The 17500-nt window shown below is 35.3% G+C and overlaps 1 protein-coding gene across 2 annotated transcripts in view; it reads left to right on the forward strand.

The window, feature by feature from the left end:
* LOC144970134 (CD109 antigen-like) overlaps positions 1-17500 on the forward strand; it is a 56305-nt gene that overhangs the window by 28718 nt on the left and 10087 nt on the right. Inside the window, exons 20-30 of one of the 2 annotated variants that reach the window (XM_078909387.1) lie at positions 2165-2240; positions 3716-3878; positions 5738-5855; positions 8316-8429; positions 9495-9593; positions 10608-10736; positions 11792-11942; positions 12372-12548; positions 14347-14428; positions 15406-15562; positions 16429-16506. In XM_078909387.1, coding sequence (XP_078765513.1) covers positions 2165-2240; positions 3716-3878; positions 5738-5855; positions 8316-8429; positions 9495-9593; positions 10608-10736; positions 11792-11942; positions 12372-12548; positions 14347-14428; positions 15406-15562; positions 16429-16506 — 1344 coding nt within the window. Of the gene's footprint in view, positions 1-2164; positions 2265-3715; positions 3879-5737; positions 5856-8315; positions 8430-9494; positions 9594-10607; positions 10737-11791; positions 11943-12371; positions 12549-14346; positions 14429-15405; positions 15563-16428; positions 16507-17500 lie in introns of both variants that reach the window. The other variant, XM_078909386.1, reaches the window with a different exon arrangement.

Raw genomic sequence — 17500 nt, forward strand, 5'->3', positions numbered from 1 at the left:
ATCCCCTCAATCTATTGTCATTTACTCTCCATCTCCAAATCCCCTCATCTATTGTCATTTACTTCCATCTCCAAATCCCCCTCATCTATTGTCATTTACTCTCCATCTCCAAATCCCCCTCATCTATTGTCATTTACTCTCCATCTCCCAATCCCCTCATCTATTGTCATTTACTCTCCATCTCCAATCCCCCTCATCTATTGTCATTTACTCTCCATCTCCAAATCCCCTCATCTATTGTCATTTACTCTCCATCTCCAAATCCCCCTCATCTATTGTCATTTACTCTCCATCTCCAAATCCCCCTCATCTATTGTCATTTACTCTCCATCTCCCAAGCCCCTTCATCTATTGTCATTTACTCTCCATCTCCAAATCTCCCTCATCTATTGTCATTTACTCTCCATCTCCCAATCCCCCTCATCTATTGTCATTTACTCTCCATCTCCAAATCCCCCTCATCTATTGTCATTTACTCTCCATCTCCAAATCCCCCTCATCTATTGTCATTTACTCTCCATCTCCCAATCCCCCTCATCTATTGTCATTTACTCTCCATCTCCAAATCCTCCTCATCTATTGTCATTTACTCTCCATCTCCAAATCCCCCTAATCTATTGTCATTTACTCTCCATCTCCAAATCCCCTCATCTATTGTCATTTACTCTCCATCTCCAAATCCCCCTCATCTATTGTCATTTACTCTCCATCTCCCAATCCCCCTCATCTATTGTCATTTACTCTCCATCTCCCAATCCCCCTCATCTATTGTCATTTACTCTCCATCTCCCAATCCCCCTCATCTATTGTCATTTACTCTCCATCTCCCAATCCCCCTCATCTATTGTCATTTACTCTCCATCTCCCAATCCCCCTCATCTATTGTCATTTACTCTCCATCTCCCAATCCCCCTCATCTAATGTCATTTACTCTCCACATCCAAATCGCCCTCATCTATTGTCATTTACTCTCCACATCCAAATCTCCCTCATCTAATGTCATTTACTCTCCACATCCAAATCCCCCTCATCTAATGTCATTTACTCTCCACATCCAAATCCCCCTCATCTATTGTCATTTACTCTCCATCTCCAAATCTCCCTCATCTAATGTCATTTACTCTCCACATCCAAATCCCCCTCATCTAATGTCATTTACTCTCCACATCCAAATCCCCCTCATCTATTGTCATTTACTCTCCATCTCCAAATCGCCCTCATCTAATGTCATTTACTCTCCACATCCAAATCTCCCTCATCTATTGTCATTTACTCTCCATCTCCAAATCTCCCTCATCTATTGTCATTTACTCTCCATCTCCCAATCCCCCTCATCTAATGTCATTTACTCTCCACATCCAAATCCCCCTCATCTAATGTCATTTACTCGCCACATCCAAATCGCCCTCATCTATTGTCATTTACTCTCCACATCCAAATCTCCCTCATCTAATGTCATTTACTCTCCACATCCAAATCCCCCTCATCTAATGTCATTTACTCTCCACATCCAAATCCCCCTCATCTATTGTCATTTACTCTCCATCTCCCAATCTCCCTCATCTATTGTCATTTACTCTCCATCTCCCAATCTCCCTCATCTATTGTCATATACTCTCCATCTCCAAATCCCCCTCAGCTATTGTCATTTACTCTCCACATCCAAATCTCCCTCATCTATTGTCATTTACTCTCCACATCCAAATCCCCCTCATCTATTGTCATTTACTCTCCATTTCCAAGTACGCCGCATCTACTATTATCTCCCATACTCATTCCTAAAACATCTTCATCGGTTTAAATATATGTTGTTGTTTGTGCAAAACTAGGATAAGGCAGTAAATTACTCCGTTTCCAATGAATAAGTAAACAATTTGTGACGGGCAACATCAAAACGGTTTAATGTCGAGGATATTTACTTCTTATTTACTTACTTAATCACCATGAGGCGTATAATAATCTATCACAGACTTTCATTTGTCTCGATCTATGTTAATTTACTCAATACAGTAAAATACAAATTATGATAGATGAGTTCCTGTTTGTAATAGCCTTTAATTTCCCTTAAATATTTTGGGTTCTCCACTAGAAGCACAAAATAAACTTTGGTCACGTTTTGTGATCTTTGTTGTTAATGAGATGATCCCCTATTTTTGTTCCTCAGAAATCCGGCCTGGTTGTTATAACAGATGCCTCACTTTCTACTCCAATGAGACAACGAGGTCGAGGTGGACATCGACGTAAATATAACTCTATTTCAAAGCGTAAGCACATATATATATATATATTATATATATATATATATATATATTATATATATTATTGTGTGTGTGTGTGTGTGTGTGTGTGTGTGTGTTTGTGCATGTGAGTGTGTGTGCGACGTGTCAGATAAGACTGAATCCAGTTTAAGGCGTTCCCTTTAATTCCAAAACTGTTTTGAAATCGATCGACAAGGTTTTATGGTCGATCGTGTCGAAGGCAGCGGATAAATGAAGAATGACGAGACCGACAAACTTCCTGTTGTTCATTTCAAGTAGCAAATCATCCGTTAGCATTAAAAGTGCCTTAGCACTATTTTTTATCTGCCACTACCCCTCCTCCTCCTCCTCTTTTTTTCCGACGCAGCTACATTCCACAACACAACATCACATACACACATGTATAAGTTCCCAATGCCACTGCGAAACCTTGGAGGCCCCCAATATCAAAATACCCCTCTGATCTTACCTATATTATTATTTCTAAACAGTAGATAACATCAAAAGGTTGGTTTGATTTAGGATTGTATCCTTTAAATGCATTTGATATGAAAAATATAAAGTGATCTATCAAGGATATCATCAATGAATCGTTAAACAAACGAGTAAGAAAGCATTGCTGATCATATTGAAATCTTAGTTAATACAACTCCATCTATCAAAGTTTCAAAACTGTCCAGAGAACGCGCACTCTTTGTATTTTAAAAAATCTAATATTACTCCGCAAGTGAGTGGTACAAAACATTATAGAATTTTGTCTAACATACATCTGGTTATGTAAAGTTTAAATATATTATTTCCTCTTGTAAATGTTACAGTAGAGAAAGTGATGAATTGTCAGGAATCAATATCATCAATCTTGTGCATCAATCTATAAATTTGAATCAAGTCGCCAAGATTTTTTAAAAGATAATGTATCCTTTTTAAAGTGGTTAAGCCATTGCACTGTCATCCGGAAGGTCCCAGGTTCGAGCCCCGTTTCAGGCACGTTCGTCTTTTTTTCACTTGGGCAACATGGGTGATTCCTGTTGACATCAGACATCCTGTTTGATGGATTATCTACATTCCTCCATGGAATGCCTAGGCGACGGGATCTTAGGGTGTAATTTTTGATTTAAGCTTTTTTTTTAAATGATTGGTAGTCAAAGTTAACAATTTGACATCAGGAATTATTACTATGATCATACTACCATATATTCATCAAAATCTTTTTAAAAATTATTTTTAATATTTTTTAATTTTTTAATGTTTTTGTTGTAAAAGCGAGTGCATGCCGGAGAAAAAAAATCATGAACTTCTATGGAGTTTTTTTTTTTACAAACGATGACAAGAACACCTCAAAATAGTTTTGCTCTTATGCTGGTGTAAAAACGAAAGGGTTATAATAATAATGGTGATACTGGATTTGTCAAATAAAACAACTTCTACATAGTATGTCTTCTCTAAATTTTAAACAGGTCGCTTCGGATCCCGTGGGCCACCGGGAGTAGCGTATGATTCAGAATTTGCCTTGGAATCCTCAATGACCGATGATTTGTCACCAGCCAATCCTCTTAAAGAAGTGAAAAGAATTAGGAATAAATTCCCCGAAGCCTGGCTGTGGACTGATGTATTCACCAAGTGAGAATCTGCAATACTTTTGTATTGTTTATATATCTAGAATTAGGTAAAATGACCTACACCGCAAACTGGTTTTATGACAGGGTGCATCAGATGTTAATAATGTCGTTGATTTCATTTGTGACCCATCGTCTTAAAACGGTATGATGTCGGGATGATCCAGATGCTAATAATAATAAGTCAAATCAAAGCAAAACCAAAATCAAATATTATATGAAATGGTGATTTTCGTTGTTCTAAAATACTGAAGTCATTCTCATCAGTAAACCATATAAACGCAACCAAAGTCTGATATTTTTGGGTATAAAATTCAATTTTCAGCATCTTAGTCATCCCGACATACTACCATTTTATTTATTATCATAAGCGACAAGTTTCACATACTGTTATATCATGGCAATAACGTATAGACAAACTGCATAGAAATGAAGGATTTTACATATTATTATTGTATGTGTTAAAAGCATGACTTGTCCCAAAAACCACTTGTTATTTCTAGTCGTTTTATAAAATACACATAAAATAGATGAAATAATACATTTGTTATATAGAAGAAGCGAAATTGACGTCATTCAGATCTCGTTGATATTGAATTTCGCCAGTCATTTTTACGATAAGTTCTCATTAATTCTATCACTCAGACTATAAACGATAAGAGCTACACATAGTGATGTGTTTTTGATACGATATATCTGGCTGGCAGCTGTTATGAGTATCTTAGCTAAACTCATAGCAATGATACAATCGAATACAGTTTCCTCAAAAACGGTTTCTTTGAACATATGGTTTCTACGAACTAACTCATTCTACTGACCCGAATTTATTCCTTATTATTCTTTGTACACTGCTTCCTCAAACTACGGTTTCCTCGAACTTTTTCTGCATGTCCCGAGAGGATTGAGGAAACTGTGCTTAAGTGTATCATTTAAGTGATCAAATGTCACTTGCGATAGTATAATATAATGTAAAATTAAGGACGATAATTCAATATCATGTAAACATGACCTTTAACGTGAAATTCTAGTTTTTGTTAATTTGAGAATCTTATGTAATCCCAAATTTTATACTTGTAACTATAATTTTAGTTTCAAACGTCTACATCACCCCGTCATAATACCCTTATGAGGCGGTAAGTCACGAAAAATTAGTCAAAAATGCTCGGTTAGGGGAAATAATCCAACATAATGAAATATTAAAGATAGCAAAGCTTTGTTTTACACACTGAAAGATAAACATGGATCACACAAATTGAAAGAAAACGGTAAAGATCAGAAATAAAGTGTGTATGAAACCGTGTCAGACAAAGCAAGAAAGAAAATACAAGAGAGAAAAAAACATCCCTAAAATCAGTTTAATCTTACTTCAATTTTTATTTTTTTGTTTTTTATAGAACTGTTTCATATACTTTTTCAAATCTTTATCTTACACCAGTAGTAGTCCTTCAGAGCCACGAGACCCACCTCGCCGTAGTTTATCCCGGTTTCTATATCGTGAAACGGATTATATCAATTGCTTGCTATCCTTTGGATAGGACGCTAGTCTATCGCAAAGTACTTTCCGTCAGATCTAACAGACCCAGCTACCTAATCACTGCTGGGTGGACAAGGGGGTCAGAAAAAGTCCCGACTGCACCCGGGACCGATCTCGATACCTTTGCGTGTGAAGCGAGTGCTCTACCAACTGAGTCATCGGGACCCCGCCTTACACCTGTGTCTACTCCCTAATTTGTCACTTTGAAATTTTCACAAAGAAAAGAATGTATGAAAATGTTATTATAGTTGTAGTCATGATGATGATAAGTGCTTTGGTGGGGCATCATGATAGTTGTGTTACTGTTCTTATCTTTTTCTCTCCATCAGTGCTGATGGCTCTTACACTATCAATACTACAGTCCCTGACACCATCACGACGTGGGTCGCGTCAGCATTTGCTACCAACCAGCGTTCAGGTCTTGGTGTGGTTACCACAAAAGCGAATGTGAGTAATTTTGTCTTTTCTCGACGTGGCGATATATAATTTTTTTTCAGTGTGTACTTGCACACCATGTGAGTATGTGTTTGTGTGTATGTGTTTGTTTGTGTGTCTGTACATATGTGTGTGTATATGTGTGTGTGTGTGTGTCATTCGTTGGCTATTGTGGAGTGCATTTTCTAAGCTGATATTAGAGAAAATCATAGCTTCAGAATGTTTCCCATGTATTGGACTTTCTATTACAAGAATCAAACAAGAAATGAAGTGAGTAGGAAAGTGTCAGAAGACAACAGAGAATAAATACTTCGCGGCGGCGATGGGGGCTCGAACCCGCGACCCTACTGGTACGACAACTCGGCCTGGCCGGGGAGATCGCAACTCTACCGTATGAGCTATCCACGACCCCAAAAAAAGTCGCTTCAAATTCTAGTCTATCGAGAGCCACTTTTCCCCCGACTTCTTGAGGTCACGTGTTCAACACACACAAAGAATCATGATATTGATCAAAACTATTTGAGAATTCCATGCACTTGAAGAACCAGTAGATTTACACTTTTATGGTAAAGTAAAGTAGTACTACAGAGCCACAAGGCTCACGGAGGCGGAGGTTTTCATGGTTTCTGTAGAGTTAAATGGACTAATGCAAAGTAATCTCCGATATACGTTACAGTGAATGACATAATCAGTCGGATGGTGAAAAGGTTTGAACTGAGATATTGCCAAGTTTAGTTAGAGAAGGTCAATTGTTAGAGTCCTTGTCATAAATGATTAAATCAACCCTTTTTGTACATCTTCGGAAAAAGCTTAATTTCACTTCTAAATAAGTTTTACAGCTATTCAAGTTGAAAAAGTATGAAATTTGAGAAAAGTTGCTGGATATCTGTCCCATACATCTGACCATAACTTCATGAATAATCACCGGATCTACTTCAAATAAAGATTAAAATGCTCTGGGGAGCATATTCTTTCAGAAAATGCAGAAAATGCAAATCCCAAATTTTCACCTTTCGACTGATTATGTCATGCACTGACACAAATATCTAACAGACCAAGCTACTCATTATTTGCTAAGTAAACAGAGGGTTCAATATTGACGAGATTGATCCAGGTCCTTTTTCATGTGAAGCGAGTGCACTAGCAAATAAATCATTGCAACTCCAAGACAGCCCAACATGTACCCGTTATGGTAACGAGCCCGAAACCGCAGAGCATTTAGTTGTGACGAAGCTTCCGGGTGGTTTTGCGACGGTGCACGAGTGTGGTACGAAATTTGCTGATTGGATCGATCGTCATGACATAGTAGTGTGAGCACCATTAGAAGCTGGTGCCCTATTGCGGACAGGATATATTTTGACCCATGCTGTATTAATCTATTAATTGACTTAAGTCAATTTACATTTTAGTAGCTACTTTGATGTGATTAGCGATGACTTCTAAATAAAGACTATAATGTCATATTATTTTTACTCACACGTTTAATTTTTCAGAAATTCAGTTATGAGTGCCGAATCGATTTCAAATCAACGCAAGGTAGCATGATAGTAGTAATATGGACTGTTACGAAGTGTCCATATATACAGGTCTGATACAGTCGCCATTGTCTTCAAAGCACGGAGTTGCGACTTTCTAACAAGACATCCGAACACAATAATGGGCCGAGTTTAATATTGTTGTAATAGACAACATTTGCGACATTTTTTGATATTTCTATTTCAACAATGAGCCCATAATGGACTGGGTTATCAGACCTGCAAATAACTACACGTCGGACTGTTACGATTAGAAAGTGCCTATCATTATTTGATATTAATCAGGGTAAAAAAATAAAATACTATAGATGAATATTTAAAGCCAAGACCGATTTTCATGTAATTTTTACTCATCAAATTGATACAACACAGATTAAGGTGTTCTATTTATGTCATTCTTGAAACCTTACTTGAAATAATAATTAACTCATTTAAAAACGTAACCATTGTAACAAAAAAGAACAATCTAGTCTTGCACTGGTGACCAGATCTCCGACAAAATGAGATAAACTGAAATAATTCGTTTATGCACCACGCCACCTTCACTTATTTATGAGGATCACAGTGTGTTGCTCAAATGAAATTATAATAATAATAATAATAATAATAATAATAATAATAATAATAATAATAATAATAATAATAATAATAATAATAATGATCATCATCATCATCATCATCATCATCATCATCATCATCATCATCATCATCACACACTTCCACTGGAATGGACCCTAGATACAAATTTCCCCTATGGGATGAATAAAGGGAATTTTATTTATTTTAAAAAAATCATTGTCATCATCATTATCACAATCATTATCGTCGTCGTCATCATCATCATAATCATAATCAGCATCATAATCATCATCATCATTATCATCATAATCATCACAATTATCAAAATTTACATAAATGTCAATGGCTATGTCTCCAGGTGACTGTGTTCAGGAGTTTCTTTGTTTCCCTTACTTATCCACCTACTTTGAAGAGAAATGAACAAGCAGTGATCCAAGCCACAATCTTCAACTACCTGCCAAGTGATCTTCAGGTAAGATTGAATATTTATTCAAGTTTCTTCAATGGGAGCGATCTATATTCATGTTTTCGTCCAACCAAGTCATCAATCACATGATTTGTTGCTGTCCAACGATTGGATATTTCTTCAGAAATGTAAACACGCTGCTTTGTTTATGAAAGTTGTAAATATACCCATGTGTCAAGCTGAACAAAATGACCAATCGTGATGTTAGATATTTCAAAAACTGTGAACACTTTTCACTATGTGGGTCACTCTGAGCACATATTCCAATGTGACCAATGACCTCGAGCACATGGAAAGCTAATATAGATCATGCCCATTCACAACTAGAGTATATCTTTACGTTCTCGAAGATGACGCTATCTTACGTTAATGATTCTTGGCTGCGAACACTCTAAAAATAATACATCAAATTTTCAATGCATGTATGCAAGTGAGATACCCATTTTTCTTTCCGATCCTGGGCATCTCTTAAGTTCATTTTTTATCATGAATGACATGTTGAAGAAAGAAACTAAATAATGTTACAACTGGAAAGTGTCCAAGTGTCCCAACCATTGATTTTTTTGGTAAATACTGATAAATAGAAATGATAGTTGTCCTTCAGAGCCATTAGGCCCATTGAGCTTGACATGGACAATGGCAATTGCTTGCTACTACCCTTTGGATAGGATGCTAGTCTATTGCGATGTACTTTTCACCAGATCTAACAGACCCAGCTACCCAGTCACGCCTGTTAGACAGGCGGGGGGGGGGGGGTGTCAGGATTCAACCTTGGTCCCTTTGCGTGTGAAGTGAATGCTATATTAAATGAACCCCTATGAATATCTAATTTTATTATCGAGATCATAAAAATACGATTTGATTATTTTCTCATATCAAATAAGGTGTCTCGACATCTCAATATACAGTGAAAACACCTCACACTCAAGTTGACATGATTTGAAAAAAAAATGGCGATTTCGTTCCACTGGACTTTTGTAACATGAGCTTTATGCAAAACTCTGTATTTTTTCTCTATACATACTTTCCATAAGAGAAATGAAAATAAATGATTATCTTTACTCTAATAAGGTGACAGTAACATTGAAAGATTCCAGTGGATTTAAACATATTGAAATCTCTGGTGATGATGAAAGGGTTGTGGATACAGTTCGACCTCAACGATTATGGGTATGTGAAAAACACACTGGCTTTATGCTCAACGGGAATACTAAGCTGCTATTATCTATGAACTGTAAAAAATAATGTAAACAAAAATATATATAATGGCTTTTAAAAAAGAACAAAACACCAAGCACGAAATGTCTCGGGCTAAATGCCCTTCTTTATCCAATAATAAAAGCAACGCCCTGTTTGTCACAAAAGTCACGCTATATATTATATTAAGCGTCAGTGGCTGGATGGGTGTCAGATATTCGTGGAATATTCTGGTCCCGACGCTGAGACCCAAGGTAAGACACTTAACGCACATTACTCCAAAGGACTCAGATGTGAATGAGTTACTGTCAATAAGTTGTGCCGGATATTGTAACAGTGTTAGTAAGAAAAGGATGTCTAACAGATGACTCGTACCGTATGAAATTGAAATATAGTTACATATGGCCTGCTGGGGGAATAAATAAACATTGTCAAGCGCATAGAGCATGGTAAATCCATCGAAATATGCAATTCATATGTTCTTATTTAGTAATTATATTTTTTCTCAAACTCATAGCTCAATTTCAGTCAACTGAGTATTACTGTTGATGAACCATTAAAAATCTATTATGCCATCGTAACTGTATCATGTACAGTATGCATTATGTACAATAATATCATTGCTGAAATATTTGATATCTATAATTCAGTAATGACACAATCGAAGCTTGATTGAATATAAGTAATTAAAAATGTGTTTTTTTTTCCTACCGATATCCTTTAATTTTATCCAGATGAAGTTGATATTGATCCATTATTTTCTTCTTTTTTTTTTCTTCTCTCCTTGTTCGTTTATATGTTTGTCGTTTATTATTTTTGTTGGTTGTTTTTTTCTGTTTTGCTTGATCCCATATATACTTTTGTTACTTCGATCCATGCTCATATTTCATATTTAGATTTGTCATTTGCAATTTTATACAAATGTACACCTTATGCATAATTTTATTTTATTTTTTAATTATTTTTTTTGGTTGAAAATGTTGTCAGGTAAGAGCAGATTCCAATGGTGTTGTCTATTTTCCCATCGTCGGCAAGGATGTTGGTGTATTTGACATTGAAGTGTTAGCGCAATCCAATTTAGCTGCTGATGGAGTCCGGCGTCAGATAACCATTGAGGTATACTCAGCGTTTGAATTTTTTAAATTTATTTAACTTAACTCTGGTGAAACCTATTAAAAAGGATAATTAATAAAGTAACATCGGCAATATTTATTTGTCTTACATCAATCAATATTTTCTATTTGTCTACCTCCCTCATTAACAATGCATGAGAGGTGTGAAGAACGATAGATGTCCAATATTACGATCGTACTGACAAAATACAATGTGAGTGTCCTTATATATATATATATATATATATATATATATATAATATATATATATATATATATATATATATATATATATATATATATATATAAGGTTTGTTTGCCATAGGTGTAGGATTTGTTTAACTTTTGATATGATTGATATAATATTTATAACTGTACGACCTTTGGTAGATGAGTTATGTTGATATGATTTTAAAAATGGTATTTTTGAAATAAACGTAATTTGCAGTGTGTTTGTTTGTAATCATGACACATTTCAGGTTTGAATAACTCAGGAAAAGCAACGACATCAATTTGGTTTTCAACATTTTATTCCAAATTTATTGAAGTTTTTTTCCCCTGATATCTTGCTTGTGATCGTGTGTTTGCTCAATTGTCCGATTTGAAACTCCACGTGACCACCATCATTTCGAATGATAATCCACAAGCGTCTCTCCATTCGTCCCACGTCGTTTGCAGCATGACCGAACGGCTTCTCTTACTTTTGTCTTCAGGTGACCCATGTCTCTCAAGAGGGTTCTAAACACTCTGCTCTTCACATATCCCTATAAAAAACAGTGTTCCAAGTTTATATCTTTACATTAACATGTTATATGAAATAAACTTTCGAGAATCATGTCGGACAAAGCCAAAATAAATTACGAATTATGTCAAAATTACCCTTTTCTACTGATGACGTCATAGCTCAGCTACCAAAGTGTGCACAGTGTTAAAAATTATATTAATCAAAACTTGAAAAAATTCTGCACATATGGCAAACAAAAATGTTTAATGAAAAGTTACTCATTATATCATATGATACAGTATCTGATTGATATTTGAATTGTTGACCCATTACAGCCCGAGGGTGCACCCAACTCCTTCAGCCGTTCCATCTTCCTTCACTTAAGCGGCGATGGCCAAAGACTTCAGGCTTACAACGAGAAGCATAACATTAACTTCCCTGAGTCTACAGTAGAAGGATCCAAGAAAATTACAGTCGGATTGTCAGGTGAAGAAAATTTTCTTTGTATTTAAGAAATAAAAATGTTAATACTCTATCAGATAATTAGATCCACCCTTAATTTAGTCGTTATTTGAGAAAGATATATTTAGGTGTATAAGGACTTTTTTAGTTTCAGAGATTAAGAGATTTTCAGTGGCCTCTTTTTCAATTATTATCCAACTTGAATGCAAATTTTTTGCATTTTTTTTCACACCTGTGCAGTTGTTTAACCTTTTGTATAGAGAATTTTAAAATCATTTACAGAATATCTGATTTAATTGATCTCCTCAATATCTCATTATATATTATATTGATCTCCCAAATGATTCCTAACCTTCAAACTTGTTCTCGAGCTTTCTTTTAAACATTACTTGCTAAAAATCATAAATGGTGTGCTTTACTCAAATCCATACATAATTTGTTATTCATAAAAAGGAGACCTCATTGGTTCAAGTTTCGACAATATCGACGACTTGCTGTCCATTCCAACCGGCTGTGGAGAACAGAACATGATAAGATTGGCTCCCGTCCTCTACATAGCTAAGTACCTGAAAGCCACTGGACAGCTGACTCATATAATGGCAGAAGAAGTTTCTCAGAAGCTTTCATCAGGTATTTTTTTATTTATGAAAATATATTGAATAAATATGAATACAGGGGCTTCAGAAAATAGCATCATTCTAACCACAGAACATTTCGGGTTAAACTCCCTTTTTCAGCTATAACCATTTTTACTGAAGAAAGATTTTCTAGCTGGGGTCTTTTGTTATCCCATAGCGGGTAGGGATGTCACTTTTATCCCTTGTATCTTTTTCCCAACTTTTTATTTTGGTCTCTTTCTTGAAATGAGATTACTTGGTTTTGTCCTGGCCCTGGCTGGAGTTCTTGGCTTTGAAGGAAACAGTCAAATATATAATTATAGTTTGGGGAGAATATATTTTTTCCCTTGTAAAACATCACTCTGTTATGTGCTGTCATACTTTGTTTTGAGTACTTTATGATTTGTAAGCACCATTTAAGTTTATCCCTCTTGGTGTAATCAGTGCTACAGTCTGGATGAGACTTTAAGGTGGTCGCAAACTATTTTATTTTCACTTTCCCATTTTCTTCCTTTTTACTGGAGTGGAAATGACCTAAATGTGTTACACGCGCCATCAAACACTTTATTACATAAAAGATAAACAAAGAAGGACTGTGAGGTCAAAATGTTCCATATTTAGTATTTTGTTAGATCCTGAAACTGTTAAATTCATTTTTATTCATTACCTTTATAGACCACAGTTTCTAGCAGCTTAGTAATGGTTTCGACTTGTATTTTTAAAAATATAAAATTGTTTTTTAGAATAAATATAACCTCATAGTTAGAGAGTTAGAAGCGCTTGCTCCGGAAAATCAATAGTTTCTCATGCATACCACATAGCTCTATCTCCCGCTATTTCCCTGACAGTTTTGCACATGAGTTAGTAAAGCATCATATTCACATGCAAAGTAGCATTATTTTAGTTCATACTAAAACGAAACGATTTCTGACCTTCCATTCAGACCAAAGCTTGTACAGCTAGATCCATGTATCAGAATGACAAATTATTAAGGAGCAGGCACTGGTGTGAGATAAAGATCTGAAAAAAGTGTGTATGAAACAGTAGTAGTTAAAGGAGGAAAGAAAATTACCAAAAAAAAAAAAAAAAACGTCCCACAAATCAGTCTTCCTTTACTATCTACAATCCGAATCGCTCTCTTCACTATCTACTTCCCTTTGATTCCTAAGTCGAATTCCTAAGTCGAATTTTTCACGACGTTTTGTTCCCTCTGTGGTGAATGCTATTTCAGCAGACACCAGACGCCAGACACCGTTGTTCACTGTTCTCCTTTAAAGACTCTTTGAAGACATAGTACTTCCTTTCGGTTTTAAGTGAGTGATTTTATTGAGTTTATTGAATGATATAATATGTGATCGCCTGTGCATATATGTATAAACGCTTCCGAGCACTTTCGATGGGAAGGGGCGCTATAGAATTATGCATTATTATTATTATTATTATTATTATTATTATTATTTATTATTATTATTATTATTATTATTATTATTATTATTATTATTTATTATTATTATTATTATTATTACTGGGGAAGCCTAGGAAGACTGATGTTTTTAAGAAAAAATATTTTTCTTTCATGCTTTGTCTGTTTCATGCACACTTTATCAGATCTTAGATTCACTTACTTAACGTGAGACCGGTTTCCAGTGAAAGAAAAATCAATTGCTGCTGTCCACTGTACGCTACAGAAAATGTGGAATATTCAGGCGGTTTATGTAATAATCTAGTTTACAACTCTATTAGCTATTGAACCTTTGCTCCTTTTAAGAAATAAGTTGACGATAACATTTTTGTTTTATCATCTCCTCAAGGTTATCAGAGTCAGCTTTCTTACCGTCGTTCCGACGGCAGCTTCAGTGCCTTCGGAAATAATGATGAAAGTGGCAGTACTTGGTAAGATTTTATATTACTTACTTACTTACTTAGGCCGCCCCTAACAACATGAGCCACAAGTCTTCGCCTTTCTGTCCTGTCCTCCATAAGTGTACGCAGCTCCCGGGTGTTGTCCATTCCTGTGTCATCTAGCAGGCAGTCAATGTATGTTTTATTCTGCCTGCCTCTACTTCTGGTTCTCTCAGGTGGTTCCCATATCACAAGACTGCTTGCAATCTCCTCCTCGTGTCTCCAGCAGTGCCCCGCAAGTCTCAGTCTTCTCTTTTGTATCTTCGAAGTCACCGGGGGGAGGTCACTGTATATGAAAGTGTTAAAATAACAACAGAACCATTGTAATTGCCTCACCAAGTATTTATTCTGACAATTAAATCAAAGGGGCACCTGTTTATCTCAAGACAATTTTTTTTTCTATAATTATTTGACGAGCGATTTCTCAAAAAAGTGGACAATTGATATTTCATGAAAGAATATCTATATGGAAAAATTCTTTTAGACTTTTTTTTTTAATCAAGTACCATAGAAGTGTAACAACCAGCATGTTGCATAGCGAAAAAGATTTCTGTTCTCCGGTTTCCAAGCGAGGCAACCATTTCTCTTGAATAATAAATAAAGGAAAAATGACATTCTCTTTATACAAAGGATAAAATTTCTTTCCGAAATCTGATTTGTGGTTCTTTTAAGATCATGCAACGTACCACGGGAATCAAATTTGTGATCACGTGCCCCCCCCCCCCCCCATTTTTTTCTCTATATTTTCTGACAATGATATTATACTAGCTAAATCCTTTATGTTTTCAAGCACTGGTCGAATCAGACAAACCCCTTAACAAAAGTACGTTAAGCCTTATTTGAAGATACAAACCTGATAAAGTTCATCCTCAAAATATAATCCCAAATGAGATGGTTACATGTTCACTAATATAATGTAAGCCAGTGAAATGTTGTTTGACCCTATATTATCTTTACTTGTTACCCAGGTTGACAGCTTATGTGAGTCGTGTTCTAAGCGAGGCTCGCGAGTTTACTTACATCGACCCAAATATCCTCACCACTGCTGTTGATTGGTTGGTTGAAAGACAGAGAGCTGATGGTGCCTTTGTTGAAATGGGAAGAGTTATTGACCCCAATACACAAGTATGATTGCATTATAATCTTATTCACTCAATTATTCAAGGACGATATGTAGGAAGTTACTAAAATACATACCTATAAACTCATTAAAACGCATACTCAGTCACTCCATCTTTCATAATTCACGCACTTACTCATACGTTTCGTTATTTACTGACTTATCCATTTACTCACTAAATCACTCACTCGTTCATTGACTCGTTCAATCAGTGGCACACGCTTTTATTAATTAATCTTAAGTAAATTAGAGAGCTTAACACAATCTTTACTAATGTTTGATTAAAGTGTAAGTTAATTGTTTACTTGTGAATCTTACAAATACGCTTCAAAAGTCATGACTTCATTTCCCTCGTATTGACGCATGGTAACTTAGTATCTGACTCTAAACTATCGGAACAATGGCGGATGTCGTTATGAAATATTTCTCCGACGAGCATAAAAGTGTATCCAGAGGAGAAAATCGTTATAAATATGATCACGTTTTGGCTTTTATACATTCTGATCACATGACATATGAAAAGTTCTAGCCAGCTTGAAGAATAAAAAGTACCAATTTTCTTTGTTTAGAACCAGGCTGCTCGCCGTTGCTGGGCGACGTGACATCAGACTAGTGAATCCAATTCTATCAATAATTGTGCATAAGTACCCAGCCAACTGATTCATGTGCCTAAGATGATATGTGTTAAGTACCATACAAAGTGTGCAACAACTAGTCTAAATTGTTTGCGTAGTTCATCACCCTTCTTGTGACTAACCATACTAGCTCTTCTTGACTTTCACAAAGCTCCTTAAGTTTTCAATACGTCAATGAAAGGAAATTTTTATTAATAATATTAAAATGACGGTCTAAAAATGTTTATTATTTTCAGGGGAAAAAAACCGGACCAGCCCTAACAGCCCATGTCTTGTTGACATTAGGACAAAACAAGGACCTGATCTCACCAAAGGTAGGATAATTCTTGATGCTTTGTCATTGGAAGGGGGGGGGGGGTAGGGGTCATAAACTCATTACTGGCTTATTATTAAGGGATATCATATATTGCCAGATTAAAAAAAGACCCTGAGTTTTGTGAAAATCAATACGACTATCGCTTTGAATTAGAATTAAAGGGTAGGGCTGAAAACTACTATGTTATTATTATTTTTATTTTTTCTTTGCATTAAGGAAGACTGTTATTTTTTTATTTTTTTATGAATGTCTTTTCCTTTTTTCTCTTTCTTTTGCAAATGATTATCGAATGTCAGCATATTTTTGAATATTTTTCTCAAAACCCTTTCGAGTCGTTTACAAGAAGATTTCGCAAATGCATAGACATTAATGTTATATCTTTTAAACGACAGTGGCATCTTTTGTTTTGTAGACTTGTTTTGAAGAAAATTCTGATTCTAGCTCTGGTCATGATCATGTTTGAAGAGGCAAATCTCGTAAAAACGATGCATCTTTGAGGAAAAATATATATTTTTTCCAAAAATATGTTTTATTCATTATGTCTGTATGTATATTATTAAAATATTCATTTGAGCAAACCACCTGAGAAATATTATGGCATTGGTTAAGCCATCAAAAAGTTTTTGTACATCTTTAAGAGTAAAATAGAAAAATAAATTTAGAGAGGAATATAGTTTTTTAAAAGAAATTAACTTATATAAAAAATGAAAATTCAGAAAGAAAAATATGTGGAAAAAGCACTAAATATACTGATTACTTGAAAAGAAAATTGAATGAAGATGCATCGATCAAGTCTTGAAACATTATATTTAAATTGAAAAATTTACCAATTTCATCGGAATCCTACCAGCTGTCCCCTCATTAAACACCTTCTTAATCATCACAGTTTTGTTTGAAAATACATACAATTGCCTATAGTCAATAAATGTTACACAGAAAATTATCATAATTTGAATAGGAAATATTTTCCTAGACAATATCACCGATTTTGG

The sequence above is a fragment of the Berghia stephanieae genome, chromosome 4, assembly GCF_034508935.2.
Source record: "Berghia stephanieae isolate SIO BIC M18660-M18661 chromosome 4, UCSD_Bste_1.3, whole genome shotgun sequence".
NCBI lineage: Eukaryota > Metazoa > Mollusca > Gastropoda > Nudibranchia > Aeolidiidae > Berghia > Berghia stephanieae.